General features: G+C 45.2%; 1 protein-coding gene across 1 annotated transcript in view; it reads left to right on the plus strand.

Annotated features, from left to right (window-relative positions):
* Nucleotides 1–18,987, plus strand: part of LOC141086031 (uncharacterized) — a 971,752-nt gene that overhangs the window by 203,646 nt on the left and 749,119 nt on the right. Inside the window, exons 34-35 of the mRNA XM_073571764.1 lie at nt 165–310; nt 10,181–10,385. Coding sequence (XP_073427865.1) covers nt 165–310; nt 10,181–10,385 — 351 coding nt within the window. The remainder of the gene's footprint in view (nt 1–164; nt 311–10,180; nt 10,386–18,987) is intronic.

Below are 18,987 nucleotides of genomic sequence, written 5' to 3' on the forward strand. Positions count from 1 at the left end.
TTCTACTCATGTGGCACTGTTGCATAATGAAAAACTAAATTAAATGATTAAGACGTGAAGTGTGTCCCAATATTTTTTTTTCTCCATATAGTGTATACAAAAAACTACTGAGCTGCTGTGCACATATATTTCTGGTGAGAATAATTTGTCACTGTTTATAACAGGATATGATCTGGATGTTATAAGTGGCTATATTGTGAAGATATTTAAGCATGTACAAGATCTTGTATATCAAATGGACTCTCAGGAAGATGGCCATCAGATATTGGGTGTGAGAAGTTTTTTAGGAGAGGAACTACATCTTACCAAGGTGAGCAACACATATAATAGGCTATGTAAGGTATATTAGTTTTGTTATAAGGGTATCTGTAATTCAACACTTCCCGCGCCCATGTCTGGCTCATCACAAACAAGATGAGCCTGATATAGGTGCGGGAGCACTTCCTCTCCACCCTGCACAAAGCGACGTGGTGAACAAGACCCAGGAAAGGTCGAAATGTTATTATTAGAGTTGAGCGACTTTTGTTTTTTTAGGGTCGCGTTTCGTTTCGTGAAACCCGACTTTTCCAAAAGTCGGGTCGAGCAAGATCGTCCGATTATAGGGAAAAGTCGGGGTCGTCCCGAAACACGAAACCCAATGTAAGTCAATGGGGAATAAAAGTCGGCAGTGAGAGGAGGACAGGAAACACACCTACAGTGCCCATTTGAATGCCAAAAGCATCAATTCTTCTTTCTTAAGCTTGTCAACCTTAATTAACTTCATAATACAAGTTACGCACTGAAAAATGGGGGTTATTTGGCTACAAACTGTGGGGGGGAGGGCTGGCTCCAGGTTTTCATGTGCCCTGGGCGAAAGAGCGCCCCTTTAACACATACCACAACTCATCATGCTCCGATACGGCAGAGAAATAGCGGTATAGTACAATGAAAAATACCTCACTTTTTACATCTCATGACGAGGCCCATCTATTTCTCCATACAGAATCATTGGTCCCATATAATGTTTGAAACAGTATATGATGAGCTCCACATAATGCTACAGTATATGTTGGTCCCCATGGATGAAGCTCCACTGTCTTATGGGCCCAAATAATGCTCCAAACATAATGGGCCCCATTTCTAATGCTCTAGTGTATAATGGGCCCTGTAAATGCTGCTCCAGTGTCTGATGTCCACCTTTGGAATGTTCCAGTGTATGGTGGGCCCCATCTATCATTCTCCAGAGTATAGTGCTCCCCAAAAATTGCTGTTCCAACATTGAAAACAATCAAATAAGTCTCCTCGCTAGGGAATCCCTGTACTTGTCTAGACAGGTGCTGTAGCTTGCTTAACAGCTCACCAGCCGTTCTCACGCCCAGTATGGATTGCACGTGATTGCACAAAGGTTAGAAAGGGTACCGTATCCCTGGATAACATGTATGGATAGCGCACACATTCAAAATATATGTCTCAGGAGGCAGGCTCAGACGGTGTCAGGCCCAGTATGGATTGCACGTGATTGCACAAAGGTTAGAAAGGGTACCGTATCCCTGGATAACATGTATGGATAGCGTACACATTCAAAATATACGTCTCAGGAGGCAGGCTCAGACGGTGTCAGGCACAGTATGGATTGCACATGATTGCACAAAGGTTAGAAAGGGTACCGTATCCCCGGATAACATGTATGGATAGCGTACACATTCAAAATATATGTCTATACAGCATGAGGCAGGCTCAGACGGTGTTAGGCCCAGTATGGATTGCACGTCATTGCACAAAGGTTAGAAAGGGTACCGTATCCCCGGATAACATGTATGGATAGCGTACACATTCAAAATATATGTCTATACAGCATGAGGCAGGCTCAGACGGTGTTAGGCCCAGTATGGATTGCACGTCATTGCACAAAGGTTAGAAAGGGTACCGTATCCCCGGATAACATGTATGGATAGCGTACACATTCAAAATATATGTCTATACAGCATGAGGCAGGCTCAGACGGTGTTAGGCCCAGTATGGATTGCACGTCATTGCACAAAGGTTAGAAAGGGTACCGTATCCCTGGATAACATGTATGGATAGCGTACACATTCAAAATATATGTCTCAGGAGGCAGGCTCAGACGGTGTCAGGCACAGTATGGATTGCACAAAGGTTAGAAAGGGTACCGTATCCCCGGATAACATGTATGGATAGCGTACACATTCAAAATATATGTCTATACAGCATGAGGCAGGCTCAGACGGTGTTAGGCCCAGTATGGATTGCACGTCATTGCACAAAGGTTAGAAAGGGTACCGTATCCCCGGATAACATGTATGGATAGCGTACACATTCAAAATATATGTCTATACAGCATGAGGCAGGCTCAGACGGTGTTAGGCCCAGTATGGATTGCACGTCATTGCACAAAGGTTAGAAAGGGTACCGTATCCCCGGATAACATGTATGGATAGCGTACACATTCAAAATATATGTCTCAGGAGGCAGGCTCAGACGGTGTCAGGCACAGTATGGATTTGACGGCCCAGATTACACAGAGGAGGAGCAGGGAGAGGTAAAGATTGCAAATGCTGGGGCCCTGCCCAAGCAAGGGGGGCCCACTCGTGGGCGTCAGTACTGGCACTGGGCCCCTCATAGTACAGCGGTGTGTCTGACGGCGGGTGTGCACCACCGCCGTCAGAGACACTTGATTGCACTATGAGGGACCCTGTGCCAGTGCCCGCGCCCAAGAGTCGGCCTACCCACCTGTCCAGGGCAACGGCACTCGCACGGTGTCGTGCGGTAGGTGGTGACCCCGGCCATGGGGGGGGAGGCAGCACAGTTAGGGAGTTTTAGAAAGTGGCATATGTTGATGTTGGACATTCAGCTGATGCAAAAGGCGAAATAGGTGAAGTACCAGGAAGAGGTGGACCAAAGCAAGCCATTTTTCTGTCACCCTATGTGTCATCAGGGGAAGGTGGGACAAAATCCTTGGAAACCCATGCGTGGTTCATTTTAATGAAGGTTAGATCATCCACATTTTGGGTTGACAGACGGGTCCTTTTTTCTGTCAGGATTGATCCAGCTGCACTGAAGACTCTTTCCGATAGCACACTTGCAGCTGGGCAAGCGAGCTCCTGTAAGGCATATTGGGCCAATTCAGGCCAGGTGTCCAGTTTAGCGGCCCAATAGTCAAAGGGGAATGACCTGTGTGGGAGAACATCGATATGGGAGGAAAAGTAGTTTGTAACCATAGTTGACAACTGCTGTCTCCTGTCACTTTCCATCGATGCAGTATTACCAGTTGTGTGAGCGGTATTTGAAAAATCAGTCCACAACATTGTCATGAAACCCCTGTCTCCAACGCCACTTCTGCTGTGTGCACCACGAACACCTCTGCCAAGCTGCCCCCGGCCCGTACGGCTCGTGTGAGAACCATCACCGCTGCTGTGTGCTGGGAATGCCTCAAGCAACCGATTTACCAGAATTGCTTGTTTATTAGCCAATATTAGGTCAAGGTTCTCCTGTGGCATGATGTTTTGTAATTTGCCTTTATAGCGTGGATCCAGGATGCTGGCCAACCAGTAGTCGTCATCGTTCATCATTTTGGCAATGCGGGGGTCCCTTTTTAGGATCCGCAAGGCATAATCTGACATGTGGGCCAATGTTCCCGGTGTCAATGATGCACTGCGAGTGCTGGGTGGAGGAGCACTTTCTGGCAAATCCACATCCCTCCAGTCACGCACAAACCCTGTACCAGACCTTGCCACGCCAACATTTTCACTTGCCCCACGAGATGCATCCTCCTCCCCTAAGTAATCATCCCCATCATCCTCCTCCTCCTCCTCCTCTTCTTCCTCCACTTCGTCCAGGAGAGGTCCCTGAGCAGACAATGGCTGAATGTCATCAAGGATTCCCTCCTCCTCTTCCTCCTCATCAACATTGGCTGCAGACGCCTGCTCCTTAAGGTGCGTCAAAGTTTGCATGAGCAGACGCATAAGTGGGATGCTCATGCTTAGGATGGCGTCGTCTGCGCTTACCAGCCGTGTGCATTCCTCAAAACACTGAAGGACTTTACAAAGGTCTTTCAGCTTCGACCACTGCACGCCTGTCAACTCCATGTCTGCTCTCAAAGTGCCTGGCCGTGTATCCTCCCACAAATGCATTATGGCCTGCCTCTGCTCGCACAGCCGCTCCACCATGTGCAGGGTGGAGTTCCACCTTGTTGCAATGTCGATAATGAGGCGGTGGTTGGGAAGGTGGAGCAATCGCTGCAGCTTCTGCATACGAACGGAGTGTACAGGCGACCGGCGGATGTGCGCGCACAGTCTTCGCACCTTCTGAAGCAGGGCTGTTAACTCCGGATAATTTTTGAGGAAGCACTGCACCACCAGGTTCAAGGTGTGAGCCAAGCAAGGTATGTGGCTGAGTTTTGAAAGGGCTATGGCTGCCACAAAATTACGGCCGTTATCACTAACTACCTTGCCTGCCTCAAGATGTACACTGCCCAGCCATGACTCAGTTTGTCGCTTCAAGTACTCGGCCAGCACCTCGGCGGTGTGACTGTCGCCCAAACACATCATCTGCAACACAGCCTGCTGACGCTTTCCACTAGCTGCTCGATAGGGGGACACCTCATGTGCAACAGTGGCAGCTACAGATGGAGTGCTCGTACGACTGCGCTCTGTGGATGAGCTTTCGCTTCTGGAGGAGGAGGAGGAGGAGGAGGGTCGAACGCCTACAGCCAACTGTTTCCTATACCGTGGGCTAGGCAGCACTGTCCCACCACCGCTGTCCCCTGTGGACCCTGCATCCACCACATTAACCCAGTGCGCAGTGATGGACACGTAACGGCCCTGGCCATGCCGACTGGACCATGCATCAGTTGTGAGGTGCACCTTTCCGCTCACTGACTGCTTGAGTGCATGGACAATGCGGTCTTTCACATGATGGTGGAGGGCTGGGATGGCTTTGCGAGAGAAGAAGTGGCGACTGGGTAGGTCATAGCGTGGTACTGCATAGGCCATGAGTTCGCGGAAAGCTGTGCTTTCCACCAACCGAAAGGGCATCATCTCAAACGAGATTAGTTTGGCAATGTGGGCGTTCAAACCCAGTGTACGCGGATGAGAGACTGAGTACTTTCTTGACCTACTCATAGTGTCTGGGAGGGTGAGCTGGACTTGAGAGCTGCATATGGTGGAAGTAGCGGTGGACAGGGCGGACTGAGAGAGGGTTGATGATGGTGATGGAGTTGGTCTTCTTTCTGATGGCCTAGAATCAGTCTTTCGTTGATATAACAGTGGGATTCCCTGACTGCTGTGGCCTTGCAACGACACCTCAACATTTGCTGCTGTGCTAACCGGTGGGCTTACAGTGGGGGAAACAATGTAGCGTTGCTGACTACCTTCGTTGTGATCAGTTGCACATGTGGCACTTGAGGTTTGGTGTTGTGTCCACGCTTGCAAGTGCATGCTGGTTAAATGTCTAAGCATGCAACTGGTATTCAAATTTTTCAGATTTTTCCCTCGGCTAAAGGTCTTTGCGCACTTCTTACAGATAACCTTGGCCTGATCATGAGGATTTTGTTCAAAAAAGTGCCACACTACACTCTTCCTACTTTGGCAGACATTTTGCGGCCTAGCACGCTGTGATCTTTTGACCCTCTGGACAAGCTGTCCAGCAACTCTTTTGATGTTTGGAACCTGTCTTTGGAGTGCTCCGGGCCTGCCAGATAACAGCTGATGCGATGTCGATGTCTGCTGTGGATGCTCCTCATCTGAGCTATTGGAAGCAGCACCCTCTTCCCCCAATGGATGCCAATCTGGGTCAACAACTGGGTCATCCATCACCTCCTCTTCTATGTCATGTGCACCTTCCTCTGTGTCACCGTGTATGGTGGTATAGTGTGCGGGAAGGGGCACCTGAGTCTCATCAGGGTCAAAATCTGGCTCTGTATACTGCGAGGACAATGTAGTGCTCTGAGTGAATGTACCAGCAGAATCATCCATCAGCGGCTGAGCATCAGTGCACTCCATGTCAGATTCATCTTGGCCTGGGTAATTCACCATTTGACTTGATAATCCAGGCATGGTATGTGAAAACAGCTCCATGGAGTAATCAGTAGGATGGCCTGCGTCATCCTTCAATCTTGGTTGGGGTGAAGGACACAAGGAAAGGTGTGGTTCATGAACATGAGCCTCCAATGACGACTCAGTGCTTTTACTTTTTACAACTGAAGAAGAGGAGGCGATAGAGCTGGAGGCTGAGTCAGCAATGTAAGACAAAACTTTTTCCTGATGCTCTGCCTTTAAAAGCGGTTTGCCAACTCCTAGAAAACTAAGCGTTCGAGGCCTTATGTAGCCAGACGATGACGCAGGGTCAGCACCTCCTGCATTCGGTCCTATTTTGCTCTTGCCACTACCATCAGATCCACCACCAACACCATCATTACCAGCTGCCAACCCCCGCCCAATTCCACGGCCTCTTCCACCAGCCTTCCTCATTTTTGGTAGAAATGTAGACAAAATCCAACAAACTATATAGTAATGTAAAACAAGGTAAAAGGTGTCTATAGGACAGGGGAGATTAAGAATTTCTGCACACACTTGTGGACAGTGGACACTTTTGGATTGTGTGAGGCCCACTGATATCTGAGCGCTATGTGACACGCTCGATGGCACAGCTTCCTGTGACCAAAGTGACGAGAGGATAATGGAGATTTTGAATCTCTGCGTACACTTTTGGACACTGGACACTTGTAGATTGTGTGAGGCCCACTGATATCTGAGCGCTATGTGACACGCTCGATGGCACAGCTGCCTGTGACCAAAGTGACGAGAGGATAATGGAGATTTTGAATCTCTGCGTACACTTTTGGACACTGGACACTTGTAGATTGTGTGAGGCCTACTGATATCTGAGCGCTATGTGACACGCTCGATGGCACAGCTGCCTGTGACCAAAGTGACGAGAGGATAATGGAGATTTTGAATCTCTGCGTACACTTTTGGACACTGGACACTTGTAGATTGTGTGAGGCCTACTGATATCTGAGCGCTATGTGACACGCTCGATGGCACAGCTGCCTGTGACCAAAGTGACGAGAGGATAATGGAGATTTTGAATCTCTGCGTACACTTTTGGACACTGGACACTTGTAGATTGTGTAAGGCCTACTGATATCTGAGCGCTATGTGACACGCTCGATGGCACAGCTGCCTGTGACCAAAGTGACGAGAGGATAATGGAGATTTTGAATCTCTGCGTACACTTTTGGACACTGGACACTTGTAGATTGTGTGAGGCCTACTGATATCTGAGCGCTATGTGACACGCTCGATGGCACAGCTGCCTGTGACCAAAGTGACGAGAGGATAATGGAGATTTTGAATCTCTGCGTACACTTTTGGACACTGGACACTTGTAGATTGTGTGAGGCCTACTGATATCTGAGCGCTATGTGACACGCTCGATGGCACAGCTGCCTGTGACCAAAGTGACGAGAGGATAATGGAGATTTTGAATCTCTGCGTACACTTTTGGACACTGGACACTTGTAGATTGTGTAAGGCCTACTGATATCTGAGCGCTATGTGACACGCTCGATGGCACAGCTGCCTGTGACCAAAGTGACGAGAGGATAATGGAGATTTTGAATCTCTGCGTACACTTTTGGACACTGGACACTTGTAGATTGTGTGAGGCCTACTGATATCTGAGCGCTATGTGACACGCTCGATGGCACAGCTGCCTGTGACCAAAGTGACGAGAGGATAATGGAGATTTTGAATCTCTGCGTACACTTTTGGACACTGGACACTTGTAGATTGTGTGAGGCCCACTGATATCTGAGAGCTATGTGACACGCTCGATGGCACAGCTGCCTGTGACCAAAGTGACGAGAGGATAATGGAGATTTTGAATCTCTGCGTACACTTTTGGACACTGGACACTTGTAGATTGTGTGAGGCCCACTGATATCTGAGCGCTATGTGACACGCTCGATGGCACAGCTGCCTGTGACCAAAGTGACGAGAGGATAATGGAGATTTTGAATCTCTGCGTACACTTTTGGACACTGGACACTTGTAGATTGTGTGAGGCCTACTGATATCTGAGCGCTATGTGACACGCTCGATGGCACAGCTGCCTGTGACCAAAGTGACGAGAGGATAATGGAGATTTTGAATCTCTGCGTACACTTTTGGACACTGGACACTTGTAGATTGTGTGAGGCCCACTGATATCTGAGCGCTATGTGACACGCTCGATGGCACAGCTGCCTGTGACCAAAGTGACGAGAGGATAATGGAGATTTTGAATCTCTGCGTACACTTTTGGACACTGGACACTTGTAGATTGTGTGAGGCCCACTGATATCTGAGCGCTATGTGACACGCTCGATGGCACAGCTGCCTGTGACCAAAGTGACGAGAGGATAATGGAGATTTTGAATCTCTGCGTACACTTTTGGACATTGGACACTTGTAGATTGTGTGAGGCCCACTGATAACTGAGCGCTATGTGACACGCTCGATGGCACAGCTGCCTGTGACCAAAGTGACGAGAGGATAATGGAGATTTTGAATCTCTGCGTACACTTTTGGACACTGGACACTTGTAGATTGTGTGAGGCCTACTGATATCTGAGCGCTATGTGACACGCTCGATGGCACAGCTGCCTGTGACCAAAGTGACGAGAGGATAATGGAGATTTTGAATCTCTGCGTACACTTTTGGACACTGGACACTTGTAGATTGTGTGAGGCCCACTGATATCTGAGCGCTATGTGACACGCTCGATGGCACAGCTGCCTGTGACCAAAGTGACGAGAGGATAATGGAGATTTTGAATCTCTGCGTACACTTTTGGACACTGGACACTTGTAGATTGTGTGAGGCCCACTGATATCTGAGCGCTATGTGACACGCTCGATGGCACAGCTGCCTGTGACCAAAGTGACGAGAGGATAATGGAGATTTTGAATCTCTGCGTACACTTTTGGACACTGGACACTTGTAGATTGTGTGAGGCCCACTGATATCTGAGCGCTATGTGACACGCTCGATGGCACAGCTGTGACAAAAGTGACTAGAGGATAAGGGAGATTGGATTGCTTTTAAAAAAGCAGTTTGCGGAGCAGTGGGTAAACAGCAATGCCAGCGTGTCAGGAAGCCTTAGAAGGCAGCCCAACAACCAACACCACTGATACACCACAATATAGCCTCCCCTTGCACTGCACACACAGTGACTTGTGTGTTGTGCAGGCCAAATCGCTAGCAGCAGAAGCAGTTCTTTTGTCTTCTTCCCTGCCTAACGCTCTCCCTACAGAATCAGCAGCAACCTCTCCCTATACTAAGATCGGCAGAAGTAAGATGGCGGTCGGCGTGCACGCCCTTTTATACCCCCTGTGACGCCCACCAAAGCAAACCAATCACTTGCATGCCCTTCTGAAAGATGGTGGTGACCCGTGCCTATGTCATCACGTTGCCCACAGTGTCCGTGGATCCTGATTGGCTGAAAAAGAGCGCAAAACAAACTTTTGAAACGCGACTTTGGCGCGTAAGTCGCCGACCTCGTGGCCGACCTCATCCTAGGGTCGGGTTTCGTTTCATGAAACCCGACTTTGCCAAACGTCGGCGACTTTTGAATTTTTTCGACCCGTTTCGCTCAACTCTAGTTATTATCATTGTATCATTGTGGTATTTCTCCATGCACCTTGATGTCTATTCACATGTCTATTCACATGTCTACTACATGTCTGTATTTGGAATAAATGTTTGCACCTTTGAAATAAGAGTGTGCGGTGAATTACTCTACATATATATGTATCACAGAGGACGGCATTAGATACATGGCTCTGGGATGTATCACAGATGATGGGATTACATTCATGTCCATTGGGAAACCTTTAGGTCATTGTGGGTTCTTGAGTCTTGTCCTTTCAGACAAGAACTATAATAGCAAAAGCACCAATTTGTAGTGCAGAGAGTTAATCCATTGCTGAAGGTCTATGGCATTCCTTTAAACTGCAGCTTAGCATTCAGAACTTTTGTTAGTTCTTCTGTGTGGTTTACATCTCTCAGACATTACTTATATAAGATAGCATTTTATTGATCAAAGGAGATGTCAGTATGATTACAAACTACGTGCCAGGATGCTCATAAAAACTTCTGACCATTGCATAGCGGGTAACCTGTTTTTGTGTTATTGCAGCCTCTTCAATGTAGCGGCCCTGTGGAGAATTGGCTTCCACAGCTTGTAAACAGCATAAAAGAATCTCTTCAATTTCACCTGTGGGCTGCAATGGAGAGCTCAAATGTAGTTATAACAAGAAGAAAAGAGATACATAGTGCTGGGGCCCGACGGGTGGTGATAAGCAAAACCGTCTCCAAAGAAGAAGCTGCAGCTGAAAAGAAAAGTATGCCAAAGTCAATACTTTAAATAATATTTACAGGTTTTAAGCAGTATTTTATATATCATACATCATAAAATGTCAGTTATACAGAAGATATGGAGAGTTCAAGCTTGAATGCTTGGGAGGTGGCGGGTCTCACAGCCACGCCAAGTGTTTTAAGAAGGGAAAGAGAAAGTATGTCAAGTCTTCAGCAAAAAAAAGAAGACTCCAGTGAAAATAGAGTGGATGCTTCTGTTTCTAAGTAGATATCCTGGTGGTGAGGGGGCAAAATTGTGAAAATTTTTAGTTTGGTTTTAAAATTCCTTCCCTGGTTAAACGTCGTGCTATGCAGCCGAACAATTTGTTGTCGGCCCGTACGCATGGGAATGTGGTTAGGAATAATTTGCAGAAGGAAGTGACACTTGGCAGGATGATCGGACTTTTTGATACTCCTCCTTTGCCTGATTTACATGTTTCCCATCTGGGACTATTTCCGAAAAAGAAGCATAGTAGGTTTAGACTGATACAGCATTTGTCATATACGGCTGGAGAATCGGTTAATGATGCAATTAACCCAGAGTTAGTGTCGTTTCAAACGTACATTTTGATAAGTTGGTGGAGTGGGTTCCCAGACTCGGAAAGGGGTCCTTGTTGGCGAAGACTGAAATTGAGTCTGCATTCCGGCTGCAGTAAAGTTTTCATTTGTTATGTTTTTTTGGGGGGATGGTAAATTTTATGTGGATTGTTGTTTGCCCATGGGGTGTTCAATTTTTTGTGCTTTTTTTGAAAATTTTAGCTTTTTTGCGGAATATAGTGTGAAGGAGTCTGACTTGGATACTATTTTACATTATTTGGACGATTTCTTATGCATTGGATCAGCAGGGTCCCCAGTATGTTTGTGGCTGCTCTGGACATTAGAGCGGACGGCTCATCACAGGGCCGGCTTCAGGTTTTCGTGGGCCCCAGGAGAAAGAGTCTCAATGGGCCCCTTTAACACATACCACAATTCATGATGCACAGAGTTTTATAGGTATAGTACAATGCCAAGGATTTCACTTACTACTTACATTACATGAGTGATATCTATTGTAAATTCTGCAATAGCTCAGAAACCAGACAGTATAGTCCTCCATACAGTATTATGGGCACCACATAGTGCTCCATACAGAAAAATGAGCCCCATATATTGCTCCATACAGTATTATGGGCACCACATAGTGCTCCATACAGAATAATGAGCCCCAAATATTGCTCCATACAGAATTATGGACCCCATATAATGCTCCATACAGTGTAATGAGCCACATATATTGCTCCATACAGTATAATGAGTACCATATATTCCTCCATAGAGAATGAGTCCCATATATTGCTCCATACAGTACATAATAGGCTCAATATATTGCTCCATACAGAATAATGAGCCCCATATGTTGCACCATACAGAATAATGAGCCCCATATATTGCTCCATACAGAACAATGGACCCGATATATTTTTCCATGCAGTAAATAATAGGCCCTATATATTGCACCATACAGAATAATGAGCCCCTTATATTGCTCCATACAATATGCAATATAATAGACCCCATATATTGCTCCATACACTATAATGGACCCCTTATATTGCTCCATACAGTATAAGGAACCCCATATATTGCTCTATTCAGTATGATGATCCTCATATAATGCTCCAAACAGTATAATGAGCCACATATAATGCTTCATACAGTATAATGAACCCCATAAATTAATCCATACTTAATGATCTCCATATAATGTTCCATACAGTATCTGATGGGCCCCATATATTGCTCCATACAGTTTTGGATGGGTTCCATATAATGCTCCATACAGAATAGGCCCCATATAATGCCCCATACAGTATTTAATTGACCCATATATTGCTCCATACATAATGGGCCCCATAAGATGCTCCATATATAATGGGCCCCATAAGATGCTTCATACAGCTGTGGTAAAAATTAAGAGACCACCACATCAAAACCCTGTCATGGGCAGCCCATTCTCCTGACCTGAACTCCATTGAAAACCTCTGGAATGTAATCAAGAGGATGATGGATAGTTACAAACTATCAAACAAAGAAGAACTGCTTAAATTTTTGCGCCAGATCAGTGTGAAAGACTGGTGGAAAGCATGCTAAGATGCATGAAAGCTGTTTTTAAAAATCATGGTTATTCCAGAAAATTTTGATTTCCTGGGTTAAAACATTAGTATTGTTGTTTCTAAATGATTATGATCTTGCTTTCTTAGCATTATTTGAGGTCTGAAAACACTGTTTTTTTAATTTTGACCATTTTTCTTTGTCAGAAAAAAATACAACATTTATTGCTTGTAAATTCAGGGACATGTCATAAGTTTATAGACTAAAAGAACAATTTACATTATACTCAAAAATATACCTACAAAGAGAAAAATCAGGCAAACTAAACATTTGAAAGTGGTCTCTTAATTTTTGCCAGAGCTGTATATAATGGGCCCTATATGATGCTTCATACAGTATATGAGGCTCCAATGTATGATGGGTCCCATATAATGGTCCATATATAATGGGCCCCATATGATGGTCCTCATGTATTGCTCCCAACATAAAAAAATGAAATAACTCTCCTCGCTAGCCGCTGCTCTGCTATGGACTCCTCAGGGTCAGCATCTTTCGGCTCTCAGCACTGTGACTGTTCAGGCAGAGGGCACACAGACATGACATCATTGCACCCTCTGACCTGAAACTTCACAGTCAGAGGAGACAGAAGACGCGCAGCGGAGGAACGGGAAGAGGCAAGTATCGCAGGTGCACAGGCACTTGACACCCATAGCACGCCGGTGTTCCTGATGGCAAGTGGACTTCCCCGCCTGCTCAGGACCCCGACACTTGTTCGGGTGCTGATTCCGGCCCTGGCTCAGCATTTCGGGATCCCTTTGACACCCGAAAAAACTGAGGGCCAAGTTTTTGGGCATAGAAATAGACTTGGTGAGGATGAAATGCCGTATACTGTTTGATAAGCTCACAGATTTTAAAGGGAGCATGCAAGAGGCTTTACAAGCTAAAAAACTTTGGCTCTGTCAGTTACAATCTCTGTTAGGTAAGCTGAATTTTGCTTGCAGGATCTTACCTGTGGGTGGAGTTTTTCATGAATGATGATGCAAGCCACAGCGGGCATTGTACACTCTTTGCATTTTGCTTGGTTGAATTCAGGGCATCAGGCAGATTTGAAGGGTTAGGCTTATTTTTTACATTTGTATAATTATTATTATTTATTATTCCAGCGCCATTTATTCCATTTCGCCTTACATGTGAAAAGGGGTATACGTAATAAAAAGCAAGTACAATAATCTTAATCAATACATGTCACAACTGACGACTGGTACAGGAGGAGAGAGGACTCTGCCCGTGAGGGCTCACAATCTACAAGGGCTGGGTGAGGATACAATAGGTGATCGGTCTATGTGGTTGGAGCCAGTTGAGTCTAACATGGATTTAGTTTTTTATACAGATGCATCTGGATGAGAAGATTTTGGGGCTTACTTCTGAGGCAGATGGTGCATTGGGGAATGGCCGGATGCTTGGGGGCCTTCGAATCTGATTAGAAATCTGGCTTTGCTAGAAATGTTTCTTATTGTTGTGACTTCGGAGGTTTCAGGCACAGATCTTGGAAAATCACCCAGTTGCCAAAATCATAAAAAATAAGCTCATAAATAACCATAGATATCCACCATCTGGTAGCTAAATGAAGCCCCAAACCATATGAGCATGAAACCAAAATTATTGAAAAATCAAGTTTATTAATTATCACATATAAAAATATTTGCACAGATAAAATGTAAAAGAGTACAGGGACAAAAAGAAAGTGATGACCGGACTCCTCAATAATTATACATATTGCTGCATGGCAAGTGACATGACGCTCACAAAACTACTAAACACTGATGGAATGTGAACCTGCATGATTTAAATACCCCAGAATACATATTGTTCAGTGGCTATAAAAGCCCACAAAAAAAACACCCATGGGGAATCATTGCAAGAGACAAGCGCATTACCCCTTTATAATAGTGCCTCCAACTACTGAAAAAATCTCCACCAGAGATATATCTAACATGGGCTCTAAAAGAGGAACACAAATGATCACATATAATATGCGTCCAAGAAGTGACCATGTACACTATACCTGTATCCTAGCAGCGTATGAGGTTGAAAACAAACAGGGAGTCCCATCATTAGAACCCGACGCGCACGTTTCGCCCTGCTTCCTCGGGGGGGCGTGTCCGGGCAGAGGGTGTGCACTGTTTAAATATGAGCCCTAACCAATATGCGGGCAGCTCCAATTAACATGATAACCCAGCCCATATGAAGTAATGGCGCACTGCTCCTTTTAACAGAGGCATTCAGGCGCGGTCACTGTGAACCTCCCACACATCACCGCGAGTTGTGACGTGGCTGTGGTATGCAGAGTCAGCTTATAGGACTGCTGCCTGCATGTCCTGAGCATGCACAAGTCCGCGCATGCGCACTGAGACACATGGAGCTGATAAGATAATAAAGTGTGTAAAAACCACCATGGGCATGTCATGGGCGTGCGCACAAATTCGCGCGTGCGCACTTATAAAATAGCAATTAATAGCTGGAGCTAGTGAAAGTGACATAGAAATTTTTTTTAATGCAGACTAAAAACCTGCTCTATGTGTATGTGCCTATTACATACCTATTCAGTATAAACTCCCCAGGACAATGCCATTAGAATATATGTGTGAACCAATTGATTACAATATATGCATAAGATGAAAAATATTCTAATATCCATAATTTAGTAAAAAAGTGACTTAATATAAAAATGAATAATAACCTGTACTAAAGATAAATGCTTATAGACAGTAGACATAAAAAATTCACTGCTAAACATTTTATGTGAAAAATAAGAAAAATGAGAAAATGCTCCACAATACAAAATACCTATTATAAACACACTAATAAATGGAGCCGGGATAGCATAGTTACCCCAACCAAATCAGGTAACCATACATAACTCTAAGCATGAAGCTACAGGATAAATGTCCCATCCAATATTACATAAAACTATGAATTATTATAGGGGTCCAATCCATCATGACCTAGGGCTCGTTGGTTATTCTGAAATTCCTTCATGAAAAGATGACTCAAGTCCAGCCAAGAAGAAAATAATCATGTAGCATCATCAGAATTCATCTTTAGAGACCCATAGATGAACCTCCCCGGGAATCTTCTCATCCAAGGCCAATTTTGAGGGTATAACCGACTCCATAGGGCCCATATCAAAAATATGAAAAATGAAACAAACACACAAAATAAGTAAAATGCAAATATCAAATAACAAACACCCAATGCCTAAAAATAGTCAAGAATTGCAATATATTAAAATACACATAATTGTGATGAAATACAGAAATCAACTCCTATAAAAAAAGCTCCAAATCCCGAGTTTTCATACAGGCCTAGTGGACTAAGCGTACGCAATCTATAAATCCACCTACACTCCAATTTAGCCAATTCTTTTCCAATGTCACCCCCCTGGAACTCAAAGAAATTATATCAATACCCTTGATCTTCAGATCATGGGTCTTAAGGTACTGTCACACTTAGCGATGTACCAGCGATCCCGACCAGCGATATGACGCGGTCAGGATCGCTGGTACATTGCTAAGTGGTCGCTAGTGAGCTGCCACACAGGCAGATCTCACTAGCGACATCGCTGGGGACGGGGGTCGCTACTTTTCTATCACACCAGGCGATCCTGCGTCCTCCCGCCCGCGTCCACGCGTCGCTCGTCGTCACAGCAGGAAGCGCCGCAGGAAGCTGACGACGAGAAACAGTCCAGCCTGTTCTCGCGCGATCAGCGATAACCAGCGGGGTAGCGGGTTGTAGGTAGGTATCACACATAGCGATATCGCTAGCAATATCGCTATAACGTCACAAGTTATAGCGATATTGCTAGCGATATCTCTTAGTGTGACATGCCTTTTACAGTCATGATATTTTTTAAAATGCCTGGGAAGCGTTTTCAATGTTGTATCATCCATGACAAATTTAGCCTTTTCTATGTCCAGGCAATGTTCCCTTGTACGGATTTTTAATTTGCGGGAAGTGAGACCAATTTATACCTTTTTGCAGGGACAGGAGGCATGGTATATTACTCCTTTCGAGGAACATGTAATGTGTCTCCAAATCTCAAACACTTTTGAACCATCATGATTCTCGAAAGTGTTACTCCTCACCAGGTTGGCACAAGCCTTACATAATCCACAAGGAAAAAATCCCACATTCCCACATCCTATTTTCTTTCTTTTGGCCTCAAAATGACTGTGTACCAGACGATCCCGTAAAGTTTGTGTTTGTAAGCTTTGAGATCTGGTTTCCATGCAGCATTAAACTTGGTGAAGAATTCAGAACTCATGACATCCGGGTTAAATACATGTTGGCGTGGTGACAATGGCAGGATGTTGTTGACTCCGTTCTGGAGCGTGTTTTGGAGGCTGATCTGGTGTACCTTTTGTTGCATATGATTGGCAGAGCATTTATCTTTTGTGGTTGTTTCTGGCAAGATAGCAAGTTTAGCATTTTTGTTTACACTAATGCGTTGGAAGAATGCCACCAAGGATTTCTTGGTCCATAAGGCACTGGAGATGTTCGGTATATTTCGCTATTTTAGGACAGCTGCTGGGCCGTCTTAGGACTGTTTGTAAGCCAGAGTATGAATGCTGTTTGCTTGGGACAGCCTTTGTTTGTTTTGGCCTTTTTTTGGCGCATTCAGGGTTAGTGAACTTGTGAGTAAAAACACTAAGTGTCATGGAGGTCTGTTGTATAAGGAGTTGTGATGAGCGAGCATGCTCGGTAATGCTCGGTGCTCGCCCGAGCATCATAGTGCTTGCGATGCTCGGCGAGCGGCGTGCATTTACGGGTTTGCTCGGTGGGTCCTCGAGTCTTTAGATCGCTAATCAACATACAGGGATTGTCTGCCACGCACTGTAATGCCACAGTCATGTTGGTTGCGGCATAACTGTGATTGGCTGACCGCGCAGCGTCATCAAGTCTATATCAGACCTGGCGCCACCCTCCTCGTCCCAGTCAGTTTTGGATTCACCAGTGTAGGGAGAGTTGCTGCAGCGATAGGGACAAAATAGGTGATGTATCAGTTACTGTGGGTATACCATTGTTGAATCCACAAATCCAGCTAAACCAACAGTCCTAAGAACTAATTACGGCGGGATATATAGATATCATTGATAGGTAGGCATGCAGTGCATGTGGCTGTATATACTGTATATCAGTGCTAGGCAGTGTATGTGGGTCTATAGATATCAGTGCTAGGCAGGCAGTATATGTGGCATGCTTTCTTGTATACAGCAGGAGGGTCCATTCCATTACTGTCTGGTGCTGCTGCCTGTTACAGATATTGACTCATAGCCCCAGGTATCAGTGGCCAGGAATATTTTTTTTTGCATCTTAATCCTGATTATTTTATTTAAAAGCAATCCAGAGCACACAGTTTTTTTCTGCCTTTGCTTGTTGGCACTGCAGAATACAGCTAGATCCTTTCCGTAGTACAGTGTTAAAATACAGCTATTTTAAACAGGAGTTTGGCCGTCACAGCGATCACATCTGAGTGTGCATAAAATTCTGCCAATTTTTTTTACACATCATTTTGATGTGTACCCCTCAGGGGGACTTGTTTGTCAACACATACACTTAGTGTATGTGCATTACAACCATAGGATACCAGCTCCTTTAAATTGGGAAATGATTTTTAGTAGGCCATCCTCCACATCTCCTCCGACACCACCACTATATCACCAGGGTGAACGTGTTCCATGATGCAACAGCCATTTTTTTTTTTAAGGATGTTTATGAGGCCCGTAAAAAAAGAGTTTACACAGTATGTTGATGTGTACACCACAGGGGGAAATATTTGTCAGCACATACACTTAGTGTATGGGCATTACAACCATAGGAGACCCGCTCCTTTAAATTGGGAAAAGATTTTTAGTAGGCCATCCTCCACGTGCCTTCCGACACCACCGCTAGATCACCAGGGTGAACGCGTGGAAGCAGCAGCCAGGTTTTTTTTTCAAGGATGTTTATGATGCCTGTAAAAAAAAAGTTGACACAGTATGTTGATGTGTACCCCCCAGGGGGAAATATTTGTCAGCCCATACACTTACTGTATGGGTATTACATGTATAGGAGACCCGCTCCTTTGTAATGGGAACAGATTTTTAGGAGGTCCTCCTCCTCGTCTTTTCCAAGGTTTATTGGGTTGTGTCCAAATTTGTGGCAGGCCTTGCATTCACTGCATAGGCAAACAGTATGGGAGACCCACTTCCTAATAATGTGAACTTTGCTGTTTGGTCAGCTTCATCAATGCAATTCTCCACTGCCAGTTCTTCAGTCTCAACACTGAAATTCTCCAGTGCTGTTCTTCAGGCTCAACACTGCAATGCTCCACTGCCGGGTCTCAGCCTCAACACTGCAATTTTCCACTGCTGGTTCTTTAGGCTCAACACTGCAATGTTCCACTGTCGGGTGTTCAGCCTCAACACTTAAATGCTCCACTGCCGGGTCTTAAGCCTC

Source organism: Dendrobates tinctorius, unplaced genomic scaffold, assembly GCF_039654945.1.
Source record: "Dendrobates tinctorius isolate UK_male_01 unplaced genomic scaffold, ASM3965494v1 ptg000007l, whole genome shotgun sequence".
In the NCBI taxonomy this organism is placed as follows: Eukaryota; Metazoa; Chordata; class Amphibia; order Anura; family Dendrobatidae; genus Dendrobates; species Dendrobates tinctorius.